Source organism: Ursus arctos, unplaced genomic scaffold (assembly GCF_023065955.2).
Source record: "Ursus arctos isolate Adak ecotype North America unplaced genomic scaffold, UrsArc2.0 scaffold_13, whole genome shotgun sequence".
Classification (NCBI taxonomy): Eukaryota; Metazoa; Chordata; class Mammalia; order Carnivora; family Ursidae; genus Ursus; species Ursus arctos.
Window position 1 is genome coordinate 7,252,411 of NW_026622797.1, and position 20,019 is coordinate 7,272,429.

At 45.2% G+C, this 20,019-nt stretch overlaps 1 protein-coding gene across 4 annotated transcripts in view; it reads left to right on the top strand.

The window, feature by feature from the left end:
* PRKN (parkin RBR E3 ubiquitin protein ligase) overlaps positions 1-19,741 on the top strand; it is a 1,246,455-nt gene extending 1,226,714 nt beyond the window's left edge. For 2 of the 4 annotated variants that reach the window (XM_026504660.4, XM_026504659.4), the window contains exons 11-12: positions 12,634-12,751; positions 17,408-19,741. In XM_026504660.4, coding sequence (XP_026360445.3) covers positions 12,634-12,751; positions 17,408-17,520 — 231 coding nt within the window. In that variant the 3' untranslated portion in view covers positions 17,521-19,741. Of the gene's footprint in view, positions 1-12,633; positions 12,752-15,279 lie in introns of all 4 variants that reach the window. The other 2 variants (XM_057311210.1, XM_057311211.1) reach the window with 1 other exon arrangement.
* Positions 19,742-20,019: the final 278 nt, after the last annotated feature.

Below are 20,019 nucleotides of genomic sequence, written 5' to 3' on the forward strand. Positions count from 1 at the left end.
AACAGGTAATCAGTCATGAAGGAAGCGGGAGTGTGAGGGGCTCCGTGGTGCTGGCGGGGGAAGCGGTTTCTCCCTCTCGCTTGTTGGCTGCTCGTGACCTTGTCATGGCCTTCAATCCCTTAGCCCTCATCGTAACACGTGACATCTAGCAAAAAGATACAAATTATAGTGGCAAGAGCATAGATATGAAATCACAGAGCTCAGGGTTTCCATCCTGATTCTGCTGCTCGGAGACCGCACGACCTTGGGCAAGTCTGGAGTCTCTCCAAGCCAGTTTCTGTGGCAGAAACAGTCGGTAACAAAGCCGCCTTTTGGGGAGGCTACAGTTGCTAAATCAAAGGTCGCCATAAGGCCCCTGACACAGACCACCCTTCCTAATGTCAGAGAGACGTTACCACCATTTCTTCCTCAAACCCTTCCCCTCCCGGCTCCAAGAGCCTAGAGCAGCCGGCTTCCCCTCCCTCTGCACCTGCGCACTGCAGACTGCAAGCCAACCACTGCAGGTGTCCCAGCACAGTCCCTAGACATGGTTTTGTGTTAGCTCACCCTGAAGCTGTATTCATGGACTCAGTGGGAAAACCAGCCAAAGGACAAGAGGGCTGCTTTCATGAGCATTTGAGGAATGGAATGCCGTATCATTTATCGGGAAAGGATTCTGCAATACGGTTTCTAAGTTATGCACAGAACTGCTTCATGTCCGGGGGGCAGGGAAGGCAGTAACCTCTGCCACCAAAAAAAAAAAAAAAAAAAAAAAAAAAAATATATATATATATATATATATATATATATACACACACACACACACACATACACATTAGCAATTTTCTACGGGTTAACTTCTAATTTTTCAAGGCTCTTACACACCTGGGCCCTAATCAGTTGTAGGTAGGTGGTCAGAGTTACCTCTCCCAGGAGACAGCTGGCTGACTGTCAGGCAGGCTTCTCAGAAACTCCTCTCGCATGAAACTAAAAAGCATTTCACACAATCACCATTCTGCCTCGTTCCTGAGGTGCTGGGGAATTTCTCCTGCCCCAGGCTTTCTCCTCTTGTCTCTGATCTTAAACGTGGGCATCTCCACCACCGTGTCCTTGGCATCTTGTCTCACGTGTGCTTCTAAAGCAGCTCCGTAGCTTTAGGCATCTGCCCGCAGAGTGGGCACTGAGATCTCTCGACCCCCACCTTGGGTCCTCGGGGTTGATCCCACACCTCCAGCTGCCGCGGGGATCTCTCCACCATGCTGCCCAGCCAGGGACTGGACACCATGTCCCAGCTGCTCATCCTTTCCCATACCACATCTTCTGCCCATGGATCCCTCCTTAATTTGATAAGTGTCCCCGCTCTAGTGCAGGGGGACTGGCCAGCGTCAGTGAGAGCCTGCCCCCGTGCTGCTCCAGGCTTTAGACCAAAAGCCTTCCTCATGCTCCAGACCTGCCTGCGGCTCCGACTGGCTCCTGAAGGCCCACACTGCAGTGGGCACATCAGGGCTTAGGAGGCCAACAGACTTACGTCTGCATTTCCAGCGACATCTCCTTGGGGAGGTGACGCAACCTCTCCAGACTCATCTTCATCTGCAAAACAAGGGTCACATTTGCATGATATCATTTGTGGGGTTATTACAAGGATTAAAGGTGAGAGAGATGGTTTGGCACATAGTAGGTTCTCAATAAATGGCACCTCTTATTATAATAAAAACAACCTGTTTAAGACCATTTGCAGTATGCCTACAACTTCTGTGTTTCACCTATAAAATAATGTCTGTGCCGCCTAACACTGCGGGCTTCTCTGACTCTCTTGCTAGGTTGCACGTGACACCTGGGACCCTCCTGAACAGGTGCTTTCCTTCCATTTCCTGCCCTGTTTACTCACGATGGTTTGTTTAACATTTGTCACACCCTCGTATGTAGCCACGCCATTCCCTCTGTCTAAAGTGGCCCCATTACCCCCCCCCTTATTTATTCAAATTCTGCCCATCACTTGTGAAAGCACCTGCTTGGATATTCACTTCCATTGAGTTTCTCCATCCTTCTAGAGTCCTCCGTGTGCTCTATTCCAAGAGACTCAATGTATTCTTCCCTAGTATCGCTTCTGAACACTGGCTCCTCTCGTAAGGGCTCACATCACTGCCTGCGTCTTATCACCCCACTGGATTTTCACATTCTGAGACTAGAAGCCCTGTTTTCCAGTGACCCTTGCAGCCGAGTGCCATAGTCATTGGGTCAGTCTGTCCAGAAGTTTGGAGTGCCCGCTGTGAGCTCAGCCAGCACTAGGTGCTGGGGAAAAGATGCTCAGGGATACATGTTGGGCGGTATTTTCATTGGCCCGTTTTGAATGTGTCTGCTCTGAATGTTAGGTCTGAAACCACAGAACTTGTAACTTCCTCTTTTCACCTCTGCAGCCTGTGGGATTATACCTGATGTTATTAATTCAAATAGAATGACTTAACACTCATTCTCTCCCCTGACTTGTCTGAAATCTTATCTCTCGTGTCATGCAGCCACGACACCTAAGTATTGATCCATGAAGCACTAAAGCCGTAACTTGACATGTTATCAGTTTGTTAAACTCTCTTCTCGTTGATCAGATTCGGTATCCAGAGTCTGTAACAAAATTGTGGCTATGTGTGTATGTGGTTGGGGTTGATCGCTAGCCTCTAATAATTGAGAGGTTCACTATATCATCCCCTAAATTTATAGAACGTGATGATAATCTAGCAATCTTCTTGAGCTGATTGGTGTCACGGATGCACCCCTCACAGACAGAGTCTAGAACTAGGTCCCTGGGTAGCCGAGGCTCTCTTTTCTCCGGTTTTCTCAGCCCTGCTCCTTGGCCAGTCCATTTTGTCTCTCTTGTTCTTCACCTTCCAGATACAATATAGCACGGCTTATTCCCCAGTAACAAGAGCGGACAGGAAGTAGGGAGTTACAGCAACCAGAAAATATATGGTGATTCTCTCTAAGAGAAGCCGCCGTCAGCCAGCCAATGAGCCTCTATTGAGCCCTCGCTGTGTATCAGGCAGAGTTCAGGACACCAGCCCTGCTCCCGGCAGAGGAAGCCCTAGATCGGATGGTTAATGAGCACAACACCCAATGACCTATCATCCTGGCCAGGATACTTCTGAGACAGAAGGGCATTTTAATAATTTTGCTGGGACAATAGATATAGACCAGTTTTATCCTAGCTGTTTTAAAGGATAGGTTTTTTTCGTCTCGTGTCCGAAGCCCAGCAGATTAGGAAATGACTGCCATGGAAAAGATAATATGTTCCTCCCAAATCCCGAGAGGAGCGGTGGATGACACCCTGCAGGGCCCCGGGGGGGGGGGGGCGGGGGTGACACCCTGCAGGGCCCCTCAGGGAAGCACCGGGGCTGGTCAGGAGGAAGAGGGACCAGGGAAAACACAGCCAAGAATCTTTACTGTGGTTTCCATGGGAAAATATGGGTGAGGCAAGGGAAACAGGCTGGTTTGAACAATTTCAGTGGGCTCTGGGGGACGGGAGCTGTCCCTAGTTGTCTGGTACCTGGCCCAGGTGTGATTAGGATGGGGGAATGGTGGCCAGGAGTGCGAGAGCCCACTAGAGGAGGGGGCTGGGGTGCGGGCTCCGGGTTGGTTGGTTTGCATGTGAAGGGCTTGCTGGAGCTATTTACTGTCTCGGGGAATGAGCTAGACCTGGGAGGGGTGGTCCCTGTGGTGTCCGTGAGGCCCCGCAGGTCAAAGCATCAGAATGAAACAGTGTCTCAGACAAGGCAAACCAGGACGTGTGGTCACCGTATCAGTGAGAGAAGTTTGTCCTCTGTGCCCACTCCCACCACCCCTCTCGGTACCGCCTCCCGCCCCACTGGCCTGCCCGGGGCTCTTCTCCCCCTCAGCACCCTGGGAAAGCCCCTGATCCCTTTGCAGCCATCCATGCTTAGACCAGGAGGTGCCAACCTAAGGCTCCAGATCCTGACTGGCCTCTCAGATGAGTAATAGAAGTTTCAGTATGTCCAATGCTGTAGAAACTGTCCATGCATTTAAAATAAAGAAGAGGTGTGTTCTCTCCCATACACAAAAGTCTTCAAAACCCGGAGTCTGGAAGGGAAATGCTGACAAAGCAAAACCTTGAAGGTGAAAACAGAAATTGCTGTTCTAGCGTGTTCCTTTCCCCTCTTCTACCATGAAGCAAACCTCCTTACCTACCTCCCACTCTGCTGAGATACGGCAGGCCGACTGGCAGACCCATCTCCGTTCACTCTAGTGTGCAGCTGGTTACACAAGACGTATTTTGTTCCTCCTCCCAGGTGTGGAGTTTGCAGTACCCTATCCCAAGGGACCTTGGGCTGGGGATGCTAAGGACACAGCCGTTTGGGAGCGATCCTCGTGCACACCTGGTGGCTTCAAGTCCCGCTCACCGTGTTCTTGTTCTCCATGCTCTGGGAATCAGAAAAGAAACAGAGAAAACTGGTATTTTGAGAGGAAATTCTTTCTCTTCACATGCCATAATTTTTATCTTTCATCTCTGAAAGACCAAGCATGTCAATACAAATCCAGTTTTCTGGTTCTTACTTAGTCTTCAGTAATGTGCTGTTGATCGTCTCTGAGGCTTCTTGACGTTGCTCTCTGATTCTTTTTCTTGGGGGGAGCATAATAGCCTTTGTCAAAATAAATATTTTATTCACCCAGCTGAAAATGCTTTTTTATTTTTAAAGATTTTATCTATTTGAGAGGAAGAGAGAGAGCGTGTACACGAGTCGAGGGCGGGGAGGCAGAAGGAGAGGGAGAAGCAGACTCCATCTGAGCAGGCTCAATCCCAGGACCATAAAATCATGACCTGAGCAGAAGGCTGACGCTTGACAGTCTGAGCCACCCAGGCGTCCCTGACAATGCTTTTAATTTGGCAACATGTCCAACCTTTACATATGCACATGTCCAGAGGCAGAAACTTCTACCCAGGGGAATTCTGCCGAGGAATCCTCATGAGAAGTACAGACTATTCTTTAAGAACATATTATCTGAAGGTTGTTTAGACTCATAAGGAGCCACTCACATTTTGTGATTGAGGAAGTGATGCATTCAGACCCTGGAAAATAATGCAAGCTAAAATTCTAGACACACACACACATACATCTATAAATGATATGGGGAAAGGTTCATGATGTATTTCAAAGGGAAAAAATGGTTACAAAAAATGATGTGTATATGTAAAATTTTTTAAAGACTGAAAATATGTGCATAAAAATGTAGACAGTGATTCTATCTGGTGAGGGACTGCAGATGATTTTATCATTCTTTAATCCTTTTCTTCATCTCTCAAAATTTTCTTAATGAATACGTACATCTTGAAATGAATGAAATATACCTTTAAATAGTGAATGCGATCATATAGTAGTAGCAAAAATGAGAAAGTTAGAAACTTATTTTACTATAATTTCCACATACATATTTAAAATAAAATATTATATTTGGGTCTTAATATGAAAAAGTAAAGACATTATGTCCATACATAATATATTATAAAGCAGTATATTAAGCACACACAATTTAAGGAATAATGATTTTTAAGAAATAAAGTGAACACACGTGCACCCCACCCACCATAAGGATCAGAGCTTCAATCCCATCTCTGGCATTTGGCCGTGAGCCCTTAACCAGCGCACCTCCCTCGTGCCCAAGGTGACCACTGCCCCACATTGTATATGAATCACCTTCTGTATGTCTTTAGATTTTTAACATGCATTTGTGTTTTCTTGCTATCTAATGAGTGTTTTTTAAAAGCACCTATACTATCTTATCACAAATTTGTTTCAACTTTATATAAATCGTATCATATGTATTTTTTTGCAAATTGTTTTATATTCCTTCAACATTATGTTTTTTGACATTCAATGTGCTGACGTGTATTCCTGAGTCCATTCATTTTCAAAGCTGTGTACTATTTCGTGGTTGTAAATATGCCACAGTTTATATGTCCAGCAAACTGTAGAAGACCATATCGGTTGTTTATAATTTCTTGCTGTTCTAGCCAGGATGCTATAGACATCCTTGTAACCACCTGTCTCCCGGAGCAGGGACTCTTAATCTGGGATGCGAGAGGTTTATGAACAGAATTCAGGAGTCCATTAACCTGGATGGGAAAAATTGCATTGTGTTTTCAGTAACTCCTTACTACAACTCAACATTTCCTTTAATTGTGAGCATTACTCATGAACTAGAATAACGTCAGCACTACCTGTGACTCAATGCAATAGAAGTTACTCACATCTTCATATCCAGTCAGAGTTGTTGCAGATATCCTAAAACATCACTTATGCTCATGACAGCCTCAAAATCATGGTAACTTTATATCAACCGCTAGATCCTGATAACTAATGTGTTAACAACAATAAAACGCATACAGTAGTATGCCAAAAAATCTATTATTTAATAACCATATTTCAAGATAGTTGGCATCCTTTGAATTTTATATTTTGCAATTTAAAACATTCTGAGAAGTGTGGACACAAAAAAGAAAAGTTAAGGACCCCACTTTAGACCAGGGGCCGGTATGGTAGGTCCAGTAATGGCCCTTAATAAATAGATGCCCACACCCTACTCCCTGGCCCCTGGGAATACGGTACCTTACCTGGCAGAAGAGACTTTGCAGATGTGATTAGGCGGTGATTCCTAGATGATTCAACTGGGTCCAATCTAATTTCATGAGCCCTCAAAAGAAGGGAACCTTTCTCAGTTGAAGTCAGAGAGATGGGGTGGGAGAAGAGGCAGGAGAGATTCGAGCATTAGAAGGACGACTCCTCCACCTTTGTGATTGTTGATGAAGGGAGCCAAGAGCCAGGGAATGCAGGCAGCCTGCTTCTAGAAGCTGAGAACGACCCCCAGTTGACAGCCAGCCAGGAAACAAATCCTCAGTCCTGCAGCTGCCTGCTTCTGAATTCTACTGATAGGCAATATATGAATGAATGAACATGACTGTTCCAATAAAACTTTATTTACAGCATAGTGGCAAACCGGCTTTGGTCCACAGGCCATTGCTCACCAAGCCTTTCTCTAGATTACTGTCCACTTCACACCTGCTGAGTACTGAGCTGTTTGCAGTCATTTCTGCCACTTGACACTTTCTATATCTTTCTATATTTCTCTATTTCCGTTTCTTGCCTTCCTTTTGACTTTTTTGTTTGCTTTTTCCATTAATTCTATTTTTTCCTTATTTAGAAGCAAAACACTTTCTCTTTTTTTTTTAATGATTACACTGGAAATGTAAACATAGCTTAATGTAACGAAGTCAGTGACCCTCAGCCTAAATAATACAAGCTCCCTAGAGCCACTGAATTCTGTGCAGTTCTGGTCCAGTGTGCTAGTTCTACCTTGATATTTTTAAACCAATAAACTGAACATGATTTTGATAGTTTTGTATAGTTAATGAACCATTTTCTTTGCTCACAGTTGCCTCTTGTGACTCAGGTCTTCCTTTGGACTTTATCCTATTTGGTTGTCCCTTTAGTGAAGGTCCGTTGATGGGAAATACCCTGTATCTTATGTCTGAAAGTGTTTTTATTAATACTCATTTGAAAGTTAATTTTGCTGATACATAATTCTAAGTAGACTGGTACTCTTTCAGTACTTTGTGGGTATTACACGACAGTCTGCTAGCATCCGTGGGGTGAGAAATCTGCCGTCAGAATAATTATAACCCCTTTGTAGTTCATCTGTTTTCTTTGCTTCTCTGTCTTCATTATTGTTTCTCCTGCACAATCTCTGTTATCTTGGTCCAGAACTCTAGAAAAGTGTTGTCCCTTCTCACTCTGTCCCCACGAACTCTTACTCTCCTTTCCATGTTTTTTACTGTTTGCTCTCTGATCTGCAGTCTGTGTAATTTTCTCTTCCTTCATCTTCCGGCTCACAGACTCTCCCATCATCTGTATCTAATTTGCTATGTAATCCGTCAACTGAGTTTCTAATTTTAATCATTGGTTTCCCTGTGTTCAGAAACATGCACAAAACAAAGAAATAGGTCTCTTTTCAAATCTGTCCGGTTCATTATAATAGACTCTTACGCCTTTACCAAACGTCTTGTACTTTTACTCCGTTGAGCCTGTCAAGCACACTTAGTTTGTACTCTGTATCTGATCATTCCAGTATCTACAACCTTTGCTGGTCAGGCTCTTCAGTTTTCACTCATGATAGCTTGTTTTCTCCTGTACTAGGTGACTTTTTTTATCGTGATCTCGGGCTCTTTGGAATTTTATTTGTGTGATTTTTTTTTTTAAGTTTGGCTTTTTAAAGTGCATTACTCTATGGAAAATAGTTTTGCTTCAGCCAGGTTCCTGGGTATGCTACCAGAGTACCCAGAATATCTCAAAGTAACTTCTTGGCTCCGGTTCTTTATTCCGCTAATCAGTAGCATGAATTCTTTTCACAAAACCTTGTGTAGGAGGCTTAGTGGTTAGGAATTCTCGGAGAGGCTTTGTCTCCCCAACATGCTTCACCCTAAGGCTGAAACCAGCACTAAGCTTTATTAATTCTTTATCAAATCTCTCCTCTGGGAAGATTTTCCCCCTAGTCCATCAGTGAGGAGGTCACCCCTCGGGAGTCTAGGCTGTCTGCGCGTAATGGGAAAACTTGATTCCACCTTCCACCAGCTGTGGCCCAGGTTTTCTCTGTCTGTGCTCTCGGGGCCTATAAAGAGCCAGACTCGGCAGTCCGAGACCAGGAAAATAGCCCCATCGCAAGACCCAGATTCCTCCCTCCTTCAGCCAGGAGGATTTTCTCTTTCTTGTTCTAGCCATGAGGGATTTCCTTTCCTTTTCTACCAGACCAGCCATGCATTAAGCGAAGACTTTTCTTCTGCATTGCATCCATCAGTTTTCGATGTGGAGACCAGGGAGAAATTGCACTCAGTGCACCGTGTGCCATGTTACTGAAAAGCAACATTTTGAAATTAGTTTTCAGTGAGTAAAATTATATATTTCTCTGATCTAGATGCCCCAGTAAACAATTTTAAAGCCTCGCTTTCGAGTTACAAGCTCCTGGACCTTAGAAAGAACATCTTGGAATGTGTGGTTGGGGGATGTATTTGCTGTGTATCACTGAGGATTCGGCCCACACGTGAATCTGAGCCGATTGGAAGATGTGCACTCAAGATCCAAAGCTACTGACTAGATCTTGCAACAGCTCTCATTACCACAGCTTTATCGCACTGCACTCTCAGCCACGAGTGGCCTGAAAATTGTCCCAGGGCCAAAGGAAGTTCTCAGTACCTGTGGTTGTTCTTAGCCATCAGACTTACTCCACCATATCCTAACGAAGCAGTAACAAATCAGAGGACGCCCTCTGAGTTATAAAGGAAGTTTCCTTTGTGAATGGGATTTCTTTAACAGAAAGAAATTTGCTTCTTCACTGCAAGGACCACCATTAGGATGCACCCCATTGCCCCACCTGGTTCTTGGGGGTCTTATTCCCAGATGATTATCATGTTCATGTCTTGGTGGGTTATGTCCTTTCTTCGTTCACTGAGCTAAAATAGCTGAGAGCCCACTGAGTGCCTCCTGGGGAGCAGGCCCTCTGCCAGACGCTGGAGATGTGAGGAGGATACAAACGGGATTTGGTTCCAGACAAGTTCACTCTCTAATGGAAATACAGAAATACAAACGCTGATTACAATGAAAACCACTTACTACTGCAAGTGAGGTATAAACACGGGTGTTTATGTCATGATGAGCACCGGGTGATGTAGGGAAGTGCTGAATCACTATATCGTACACCTGAAACTAATGTAACACTGTGTGTGAACTGTACTGACGTTAGAATAAAAAAAATAAACACAGTTATTTGCCTCATAATACACTGTTCTCTTTTTGAGATATAATTGATATGTAACATTATATTAGTTTTAGATGTACAACATAATGCTTTTATATGTATGTGTATGTATATATATATATAGTGAAATGATTACCACAGATTTAGTTAACATTTAACGTCACCGTACATAGATATAACTTTTTTCTTCTCATAAGAACTTTTAAGGTCTACTCTCTTTCCAATATATATACGGTACTGTTAACTACTTTCCAATATATATACGGTACTGTTAACTACTTTCATTCCCCAAACCCACCTCTGGCCGCCATCAGTCTGTTCTCTGTATCTGTGAGTTCAGGTTTCGAGTCTACGTATGAGTGAGATCACGTAGTATTTGTCTTTCTCTCTGACTCACCTCACTTAGCATAATGCCGTCAAGATCAACCCGTGTTGTCACAAAGGGCAGGATACTGTTTTCCACAGCGTCTGCACCAATTTACGTTCCCACCAACAGCGCATGAGAGCTCCCTTTTCTCCACACCTGCCAATGCTCGTTCTCACTTGTTTTGTGTCATAGCCGTTCTCACGGGCATGAGGACATAGCTTATCGTGGCTTTGGTTTGCATTTCCCTGATGATGAGAGATGTGGAGCACCTTTTATGTACTGTAGGCCATTTGTATGCCTTCTTTGGAAAAATGTCTCTTCAGATCCTCTGCCCATTTTCTTCCCATCGGATTGCTTGGTTTTATTGCTATTGAATTATCGAAGTTCTATACATATTTTGGATATTCACCTCTTAGCAGATATAAGATTTGCAAATATCTTCTCCCGTTCAGCAAGTTGCCTTTTCACGTTGCTGATAGTTTCCTTTGCTGTGCAGAAGCTTTTTAGCTTGATGGAGTCCCACTTGTTTATTTTTGCTTTTGTTGCCTTTGCTTTCGGTGTCTTGACTGAGACTAAAAAACATTTGTAAAGTATTTAGAATCTGATAGTGAAATGCTGAAACTTGGATTCGTCTGTGGGGTGAAGGACTCTACTCGCCATCTCCTGCACCTGCTCAGGTCCCTCACCGTGCGGGCGATCGGACGCTGGCTACCTACGAAGGCCTTGTCCCTCGCGCCGCTTAGAACCCTGCCAAGCACAGTGGTGCCGCCCAGAGTTTGATTCTCAGGGCACAGTGTCGTGCCTTGGAAGCCCGTGTGTGAGCATCTTTGCTTTGGGTTTCCATCCTTCCGGTTTTCTCAAATTTTTTTAAGATTTTATTTATTTATTTGAGAGAGAAAGAGCACACACACAAGCAGGGGGAGGGGCAGAGGGAGAAGCAGACTCCGCACTGAGTGGGGTGCCTGATGCGGGACTTGGTCCCAGGGCTCTGGGATCATGACCTGAGCCGAAGGCAGATGCTTAACCGACTGAGCCACCCGGCGCCTCCAGGTTGTCCAAATGTTTACATTTCACGAGCACTGGTGCTGCCATATACGACATAAGCATCCTGAACCCGGCATTTAACCTTTATTGATTACTCAGAGGCCTCGTTTGTCAAATAAGTTCAGTATCTTATTAGAAACCCCACCGTTTTCTCTAGGTTATTGGGAGGAGCACTGAAATAATAGAAGTCAGAGTGTAAAAAATAATGTTATAAGCATCTGAAGTATTATCATTATTATTATTAGAGTAATGTCAGAGTATTTGAGCATTTTATGTTATTTGGTTTCTTCACCAATTTCTCTTTGAAGTTAGTTTTAGTAGTTTCTTAACATAAAAATAGGTCTGGAAATATCTTTAAATAGTTATTACAAGTTGATAGAATGAGTTGCCTGCTCATATTAATTTTAAAGCATGGAAGAAAAAGATTTTTTGAATACTATGGAGGCCAAAATGGAAAGATTCTGTTTGGATTAACATGTTGGAATATATTTAAATATAGACCTAGACCACAAGTTTCTTGTACTGAATCCAAAAATGTACCAATTCTTTTTCTGCACATGTCATTCAATACTGAAGTAAGCAGAAGAGATTGCCGTGTCTGAGCGATTAGACAGGAGCAGAATGAGTATCCGTGTGGTTGCATGAAACCCCTCCTCCTCTTTGTGCTAAGAGTCAGAAAAAACTCAGTCCTGTAACAATAATATTAGCAAACATTTCTTTTTTTTTTTTTTTTAAGATTTTATTTATTTATTTATTTATTTATTTGACAGAGAGAGACAGCCAGCGAGAGAGGGAACACAAGCAGGGGGAGTGGGAGAGGAGGAAGCAGGCTCCTAGGGGAGGAGCCCGATGTGGGGCTCGATCCCAGATCGCTGGGATCACGCCCTGAGCTGAAGGCAGACACTTAACGACTGTGCCACCCAGGCGCCCCTAGCAAACATTTCTGAGAGCTAGCCATGTGACAGATCCTGAGGTAATTCATATTATCACGTAACAGCCTGCATCAGATACTAGTTCCAAGCCTTTCAAGAAATTCACTCAATCCCTGATACCCCCAATGCACCAGGCATTGTTTATTTCCAGAACGTCGAAGAAAGAAGTGTCTGCAGAGCGTTTGTCACCTTGCCTGCATGTTTCACACCTGAGGGATGCTATTCATTACCATTATTCAAAACAGCCAAAGAAAGGATCTCGAACTATAAAATCAAGCCGTGTTTTCTCAGCTTGTAAGCAAAGATCACATGCCCAGAAAACTACGTTCCGTGCATGTCAGGCCTTGCGCGCCACTTGTCAAGTGAGTTGATGTTTGAGCTTCTTGCCTGAAGGCACTCCCATCTCTAAGAATTTCCTGGACCAGTGTCTCCAAGGACCCACACATCAACCCCAACATAAAGATCTGAGCTTCAGCTCTTCCTGTCTTCATTCCGCAGGCCTACAGAGTTGATGAGAAGGCCGCGGAGCAAGCTCGGTGGGAAGAGGCTTCCAAAGAAACAATCAAGAAAACCACCAAGCCCTGTCCCCGTTGCCATGTGCCCGTGGAAAAAAATGGTGAGTCTGGGCTACGGAAGAAGTGAGGGTTTGGTGAGCGCTGCTTGGGGAGCGCGAGCCGCGTGGTTATAATAGGATCTCTAGGAGGGTCTGTAACTGAGGAGCTCAGCACTCTGGGGATTTGGAGCCATTGGCAAGAATGCAAATCTCGGCTCTCCCAGGTCAAGTTTTTTAACTGCCTAAGCCTGGGCTCCTCCTCTGTCAAAGCGAGATGAAGACAGAGCTGCCCCATGATGGTAGAATCAGGAGATGTCACACATGGCAGACACTCAGCCCAGTGCCTGGCTTCGACAGTCAGTAAACACTAACTGACCTTATTGTTATGAATTATTAATAATATTAGACACTTTGTATCTGATAAGTTGTCCACTAGCGTAGCCAAATACATATATTAGGGAAACTTCCCAGCCCAGTATTTCTCAGTCTCGCCCACAGTAACTCAGGAGGGCAAGGGTCATTCCTACTGGTTGTCGCTCGTGGATAACAACAACAACAACACAAGTAACTTGTCTTGAGCACTTACTGGATGCTTGTCCTAAGTTCTCTACAAATATCAGATCATTTAACACTCACAGAAATCACAATATATTCCCTTTCACAATATGCGTTAGCAACTCAATTCCATTTGTAAAGAAATCCGTTTAATTTTAATTACCTGGTTCCCAAATTTTTGGCCGTGAAGTTCTTTTTTTCCTCCCTATCACCCCGATTTACATACCTTTGAACACCAGCATGCACTTTGGGCTTTGGTTTCTCTAAAGATTTAGTGCCTTATATTATTATGACACTTGCCTCCTTCATTAAAATATCCTTTACATGCAAATGTTTCTCAATAAACCTATTCCTTTAGCCTTTTACCAACTACTCTCTAAATTTTAAGAATGTGAAGTGACCATTTGGAGATGCCTCTGGATTAACTGACATTAACTGCAGTCAGACTTTTGGGAGCCCACGTGCAGGCCCCGCTTTGTGGGGGTTAACAGGCTTAGAAACGCAGGATCTGTATTTGAACCTCTCCCTAAGGACACCACAAACCCATGATGTCATCTCCCAAGAAGAGCTGGCACCTCACCCCCGAGACACTCAGTAAATGCTGGAGGCCACCGTGGCTATGGGGACACATGAGGGAGCTTGCAGATGGAAGACTGCCCTTCCCACTCCTGTCCTAATGGACAAGTAGCCCCTGTAATGAGTCCACTGAGGGACACAGAGGGAGGCCCACTCAGCCCCACAACGGTGTGCCCGTGCTTGTGGCTGCAGTTTCTCTTCTCGCCTTGAGCTTCCAGGGCTGGGATGACGGCACGGGGGCCGTGTGGCCTGCGGGCGGCCAGCGTGCATCCTCCCTGCCCGGCAGCGCTGGTCTGTTCGGCTTCGGGCTGCCCCATTCACGGTGATTCTGATACCTCGCACCAACCAGTGGGGCACCTGCCGCCACCCAGCCGGGATGTGCCAACCAGCGTAAAGCCGTCACAGCCCGGTGCCCAGAGCCCGTTCTGAGTGCGAGACACCCATGCACGTGTGAGGTAGTGGCAGATGAGAAATAAAACGAAGCACGAGGTACAGCTTTTCCCACGTCCTCCTCAGGGCGCCTTAGCTGCACGTGGGTGGTAGGCCGCGAACCGCTGGCTCACTGGGGAGTGGAACCCGGCAGTCTCAGGATGGGCCTCTGGGCCTGTCTCCGCAGCTGTGTCCCTCAGAAAGTCTTCATGAATGCAAACAAGAGAGCGCGACACAGCTCAGAGCAGCAGGAATGGGCTCAGCTCAGGCCAAGTCCCTGGCTCGGAGACGATGGTCTCCTGGAAATAAATAAATAAACAAATGTGTGCCATGAGTCCTCGCGTTCCTCTGCGCGCTGGAATGCGCCTGGAAGGGGGGCTGGCATCACGTAGGAAGAGAGGACGTCAGTGGAGCCAGGGCAGGAACTCTTGCAGTCCTCACTGCTCGAGCAGTGCCGTGTGGGCAACTGGGAGTCAGAGAAGATGCAGAGCCTTCACGAGGGAGGGCACGCGGTGCTGATGAACACGGGCCAGTGCTCCAGTTCACATATTTCGAGAACGCACATTATATAGTAAGAGACCATTTTGCTGTTAGCGAAGAGCAGGAACCTTGCCTGTCTCTCCCCTGGGCCCAGAAGAGCACCCGACAAATACTCCTTGATTTAAAAAGTAGCTAGTCAAGGGGATAGCATGTAAACAGATATTTTTTTAAGATTTTATTTATTAGAGAGAGAGAGCACAAGCAGGGGGAGCAGAAGGCAGAGGCAGAGGGAGAAGCAGGCTCCCCACTGAACAGGGAGCCCAATGTGGGGTGGGATCCCAGGACCCCAGGATCGGGACCTGAGCCAAAGGCAGACACTAATGACTGAGCCACCCAGGCACCACCGGATCCCCGATTTCTTTGAAATATTGGGATTTACTATAAATGGAAAGCCCTCATTTTTCACTGATAGATTTTTAACTCATGACCAGAAAAGCTGAAACTTCAAGCTTGTTAATAATAAGCTACTGTTCGTCTAAACTGTTTTACAGCATACTGCAGAGATAAATGTGAGCTCAGTGGGCAAGAAAAGCTGGTTTCATGATCTCATTCTCACAGTAAATCCACGGCCTGTGTCATAGTCACCTGAATCCTGGAAAGGAGTTCTTCCTGCAGCAAAGCTGCAATGAACGTGAGGCTCGTGCCTGCTTTAAACACAGGCTAAGCCTCTCGGCTTCCTCCTGCCTTCTTCAGCCTGGGAAGCGTCGTCCTTCCCTTCCACCTCGAACAGCTGAGTTTCCACGTCCATTCTCTGATCAGCAAGTGCCTGTTGCCAGTTCAATGTCCCTTCAGGTCGTTCAAGAACTTCTACTCCCTCATTAAATCGAATGGAAGAGTCGCTGGCCCCGCCATGGCGATGGGCATAGCCGCATCAGCCAGTGGACCGAATTCTCTAGGAGGGAAGCCATGTTTTCTTGGCTTCAGTGCCCACAAAGTCCGGTGAAGTTGTCAGCAGTTGCACGCTCGCCGTCACTTTTATGTTGGCAAAGCTTCTAGAATCAAGAGTCCCTGGTGCTTCTCCATACTGTGGGAGCTAGCATATTGCCTTGCATCTCTTAAGCTCCGGGGGGAAAGAAAGTTAATAACATGAATATTCTCTCTTCCTGTTTCCTTCCTTCTTATTCTATGGAGCCATTGTGATTCTAGTTTCTATAATAAAATGTTATTTGTAATGTTAGTATTTTTGAAGATTGTAGTATCGTAGGAAAACATTATTTACATCATAAGCATTTAGTCATTAAATATGTATTAAAAATTATACAGTCCTGCAATTGTGTAATCCTAAGTGGGAAATATTAAGGGGAAAGTATCATAGGTGAGTTTTCCCTTTATTTTCTGCATATTTATAATTTTTAAATGACGTTTAAAACAAACCAAAAAGAAGTAGCAAAGTAGGGGATTTTAAATGCCCTTAAATTATCCTACAACAAATTCCTTTAGGTACATATTCATAAATATTTTAAATCAGTGAAAGTTCTCACGCCATATTTCTAATAATAAAAATGAGGCAGTACAGAAGCAATTACCTGGAAAATTTGGCAAGAAAAAATGACTTAACAAGATAATTGGTAAAATTGAATAATAAAGCACATCCAATGTTATGTCAGATTCAAGCAAAGAACTGCATTTTCCTGAATTATCTAGGAAATTCAGTCAGAAACTCTTCTCTGCATATAACCGCGTACAGGTAACTCCCTCTGCATGCCACTGCAGCCTCGCTGTCTGAACCCCAGGAGCAAATAAGAAATGAATTTCACACATGTGGAAAGGGAAGGAATCCAAAGTGAGTCCTAGGATAAGGGACCGTTCGTCTCCCGCTGCAAAGGCCCTGTTCTGGGAAAGAACGACAGACCCTGGTGAAATCTCAGGCTTTGCCATTTAGAAGTACTTGACCTTGAGAAAATTCTGCAAGGGAGTAACACTCCTACTTCCTAGGTGCTTTTGAGGAGTAATGAAGTAATCCACGTAGAGTGCCTAGTTTCCCTCATCCACTCATCTTGATAACATTAAGGAATGTATTCTCCATTAAATAGTTTTTTTTTTAATATTTCATTTATTTGACAGAGAGAGAGCACATAAGAAGGGGGAGGAACAGAGGGAGAAACAGACTCCCCGTTGAGCAGGGAGCCAATGTGGGGCTCAATCCCAGGACCCTGGGATCATGACCTGAGCTGAAGGCAGACGCTTAACTGACTGAGCCACCCAGGCATTCATCTGTTAAATACTTTAATACTGCTTTCCCAACTCCTGTTTCATGAATTTTGCCAAGCCAAGTAATATTATATGTTATATGTTAAATAATTAAGTATATTAACATCTATTTTAAACATTAGACAATATACATTTCAATAAGGAATTGACCCCATCTGTGAAACGCAAAGCATTTGTCTCTAAATCCCATTTCAGGAGAAGTAAATACCCGCGGATTTACAAATAACATTTGTCCTAGATGGGAGTGGTGTGCCTCACCCTCACTCCTCTCTTAATGAATGAATGTCTTAACTTCAGAATGCCCTTGGATGGCTTGTGACAACCCCTTAGAAAGTCAGTTCTGGACCGTGTGTGGGTGCGGGAAGCAGTGTCTCCAGGTGTTTGCCCGTGTCCTTTGTGTGCCCGCAGGAGGATGCATGCACATGAAGTGCCCACAGCCCCAGTGCCAGCTGGAGTGGTGCTGGGCCTGCAGCTGTGAGTGGAACCGCGCCTGCATGGGGGACCACTGGTTCGACGTGTAGCTGCAGCCCCGCGAGCCGGCGCCCCCCACCGCCCAACCTGGAAATGTACAAAGGGTTCCGCCTTTCTCTGCTCTCTCTCCAAACTCTCTCCCTCCCTCTCTCCCTCACTCTCTCTCTTGCACGCACGCACACAGACACGCACGCACCCCTCCAGTTCCTTCCAAAACCACAAAAGCAAAGTTACAGGAGAAGCTCCTGGGATCCCTTTCTTCGTGCCCTCGAGAAACAGCAAGACGTACTCTCAGGCCTCAGCAACATGCAGAGCCCAGAGCACAGAGGGAGGTGCATTCCACCTCTCCTATGGATCAGCATTCTTGGGGGGGGGGGAGTTCAAGTCAGCCTGGATTTAAGAACGAAGAGAGAGATTTCTCAGGTTTAATTTCCTACATTGTACCTTCAGCAAAGATTGGGAAGAAACCATTGGTAAGGAAATAGGTTGAAAGGACCACTGTCAGTGTTCTCTGTAAGACGGCCGACAGGGGGTTCTGAGAACTATATCCTGGGCTTTAAGAGCAATGCTCTTACTTAAATTTTCAGAGAGTATCTATTCCCAAAGAACCACAGGCCATAGTCAAAACTCTGTTTATCCCAAAGAATTCTACCTTTATAGATGCCGCTGATGGGGTACTAACGATGCGTAAACCAGCTTGTCAACTAGTGAGAAATTGTGGAAGTTAACTTGAATGTTGAGTGTGGACCTTATAGGAAAGAAATCAAAACTTCATGTACTTTCCATTGAATTATTGGAGAGCTTAGAAAGAAATTGTTTTTCTGAAAATATTACAAAGTCTGTAATTTGATTTTAAACATTCATTTTGTGGCTTGGGGAATACACCAGTACATTTGGCTTCACTGTAACTCTAATGGGTAAGGTCCTATAGAGCAGACATTTTTAGAAATGGTTTTATAATGATTCTCAGTGTTAACAGGAGTGCAGGGTGTTAAGGCAGAAATCTGTAAAGAAGGAGATTTCCAGGGCTAACAAAATGAAACCAAGACTGATTGTGTACCAGAAAGGTTTCTGCTCTTTCTGAACCTACTCGGCCCCCCAGCTGCACGCCCCAGGGGCTCAGCCCCCCGAATGGGTTTCTCCAAGGAGAGCTCTTCTCTGTGACAGTAGAGTCACACCAGAAGATCCCCTCATGTTGACATGGATCAAAATGGAGTGTCCAGCAAGTTTTCATCATTTTTTTTTTGAGGCATTCACAGCACATCAAAAAGAGATGTGTTTGCCCCCAATGCACAGCCCTCATTTTCCGTAGCACAGAAATCAGATGAAAAAGTCTAACCTCCGTCTTTGGTTCTCATCGCCTGTCTTCTCAGGGCTTCTCTCTGTAGACATAGCGCCAGAAATCCTTGCTGGGGGAGAGAGGGAATGACCTCAGAATATTTCCCAAGGCCATCTGTCCTTCTGTCCCTAACCATCCTCCCAGGGACAGTTCTGCCGGACCTCCCTTTTCCCTCAGAGGCTGGTCCTGGGACAAGATGGGGTGTGGGGCCACAGCGGCATTAATCAACCTCGTGTGGCTTCGCTCTGTCAGAAAATCCAACCTCCCCAGCGTGACCCCAGAGCTGCCAGACTCATGTCACGAAGCCTTAGAGATCATAGCAAGGGAACAGAGAGCCAAGTTCTGTGAGCGTGAAAAAAGGAAGGTCGCCAGGCATGAGCCCACGTGCGCCAGGGGCTGGTGTCGGGGAGGGCACGTTGCTGACAATCGCGGCAAGTAGCTTCTTACACTGACCCAGGGGGACAAATGAGCGGCTCCCTGTGTCACGTGGAGCACCCCGCATTTTATGTCCATTATAGCTCTCAGGTTAGTGATGCTGTCATGACTGCTTCCTTCCAAATTTGCCTGTTGTGTTGGGTGTGCGAAGCCCGAACAGGGTTTGCTCTTGCTCTCATGGGTTCAGGCACAGTAGAAGTTTCTAGGGCTCTGCTCCTTTCCTGGTGCTGGTCTTTTTTTTTTTTTTTTTTCTTTTTTCCAGAATAGAACACTGAAACAAGTTAAAGGAAAAAAACAGCCTCTGTAAAGGAATGGGAATCACAAACCACTATAAATGAACGTGTTTGAACATGAAATGTGTAACCGAATGTGAATATATCAGAAGAATAGAAATAAAATCTTTGCAGGAGAATCTTTATTTTTCTCTGAAACGTGTAAAGGAATATTGGACAACTATGTCTAAGGTCGTACTCAAATTATCAATAAAAGCATCAAAAGAGCTTTTGAGTCCATCTCTGAAGATAGGTTTTCGGTAAACGCTGGACGTGTTGGGAGAGCGAACCAGGGCACCTCGCTCCAGGGGCCTCCCTCGGGGCCTGAAGGGATCGCCTGGCGGGGCAGCGGCCGTTTTTATCTAAAAAGCAAACCGCCAATTTAAAATCTAACGGGTGACTTTGCTGCTCTGTCAGCAAACTTTTCTAGTAAATGTTTAAAACAGAAGTTTGAGTCAGGAAAAACCACAAGGATTCTCTGTGACTTTGCATGGCTCTTGTCG